This window comes from Orycteropus afer, unplaced genomic scaffold (assembly GCF_000298275.1).
Source record: "Orycteropus afer afer isolate SDZICR_OR568_19922 unplaced genomic scaffold, OryAfe1.0 scaffold01164, whole genome shotgun sequence".
In the NCBI taxonomy this organism is placed as follows: Eukaryota; Metazoa; Chordata; class Mammalia; order Tubulidentata; family Orycteropodidae; genus Orycteropus; species Orycteropus afer.
In genome coordinates, this window is record NW_006922751.1 from 72,781 (window position 1) to 73,760 (window position 980).

The following is a 980-nucleotide window of genomic DNA, read 5'->3' on the forward strand; positions in this document are numbered from 1 at the left end:
AGCAGGGCATTCAAGATGCTAATGAATAAGGAGAGCAGAATCAGCAGGCCACAGAGGCTGTGGTTCATGATGACAGTGTACCTCAGTGGCTGACAAATGGCCACATAACGATCATAAGCCATTGCTGCTAGGAGACAATTTTCCAAACCAGCAAAAAACAAACCAAAGCAGATCTGGGCAAGGCAGCCTGTGTAACTGATTAATTTTCTCTGTGTCTGAAGGTTTACCAACATCTTGGGAACTGTAGTGGTGCTGAAACAGATGTCATTGAAGGACAGGTTGGAGAGGAAGAAGTACATGGGGGTGTGGAGGTGAGGGTCTGAAGTAACAGCCAGGATGATGAACAGATTACCAAGCACGGTGACCAAGTATATGGTCAGGAACAGCCCAAAGAGGAGGGACTGCAGTTCTGCATCCTCTGAGAGGCCCAGGAGGAGGAATTCTGCTATACCTGTTTTGTTTTCTAATTTCATTTTATTGCATCTGAAGAAAAAAATGGAGGAGATAGGTCAGATCCCTTATTTTAGAGAAACCTTCAAATCTATATTGTGAAATAAATATTAGAAATCTCTCTCTCTCTCTCTCTCTCTCTCTCATTCCCTCCTCTCTTCTCTCCTCTTTTTCACTACTGGTCTCCCAGATTTTTTAAAGTGTCTATTTGTTTTCATATTTGCCAGCTAATATGAATAAAGTAGAGAATGGTAGATAATTTTTACTTAAGGATATTTACAATCCTTCAAACTAGCAGTAAAAATATTTTAAAATGATACCTCAGTGAAATGTTAGAGCTTTGTTGTAACATGCCCTGTGTGTCTTCTGACTTGTAGTAAATACAACAGAAGGGAACACCGCTCAGTCCTGCCCCATCCTCACAATCTTTGCTTTGTTTGAGCCCATTGTTGCAGCCACTCATTGCAATCCATCTCATTGGTAGGACTTCCTACTTTTCCAAAATCCTCCACTTTATTAAGCTTTTTGTC

General features: G+C 41.0%; 1 protein-coding gene across 1 annotated transcript in view; it reads right to left on the reverse strand.

Moving 5' to 3' along the window:
* The window catches only part of LOC103212928 (olfactory receptor 7G2-like), a 43,224-nt gene extending 42,751 nt beyond the window's left edge, over positions 1–473 (reverse strand). Inside the window, exon 1 of the mRNA XM_042783434.1 lies at positions 82–473. Coding sequence (XP_042639368.1) covers positions 82–473 — 392 coding nt within the window. The remainder of the gene's footprint in view (positions 1–81) is intronic.
* Positions 474–980: the final 507 nt, after the last annotated feature.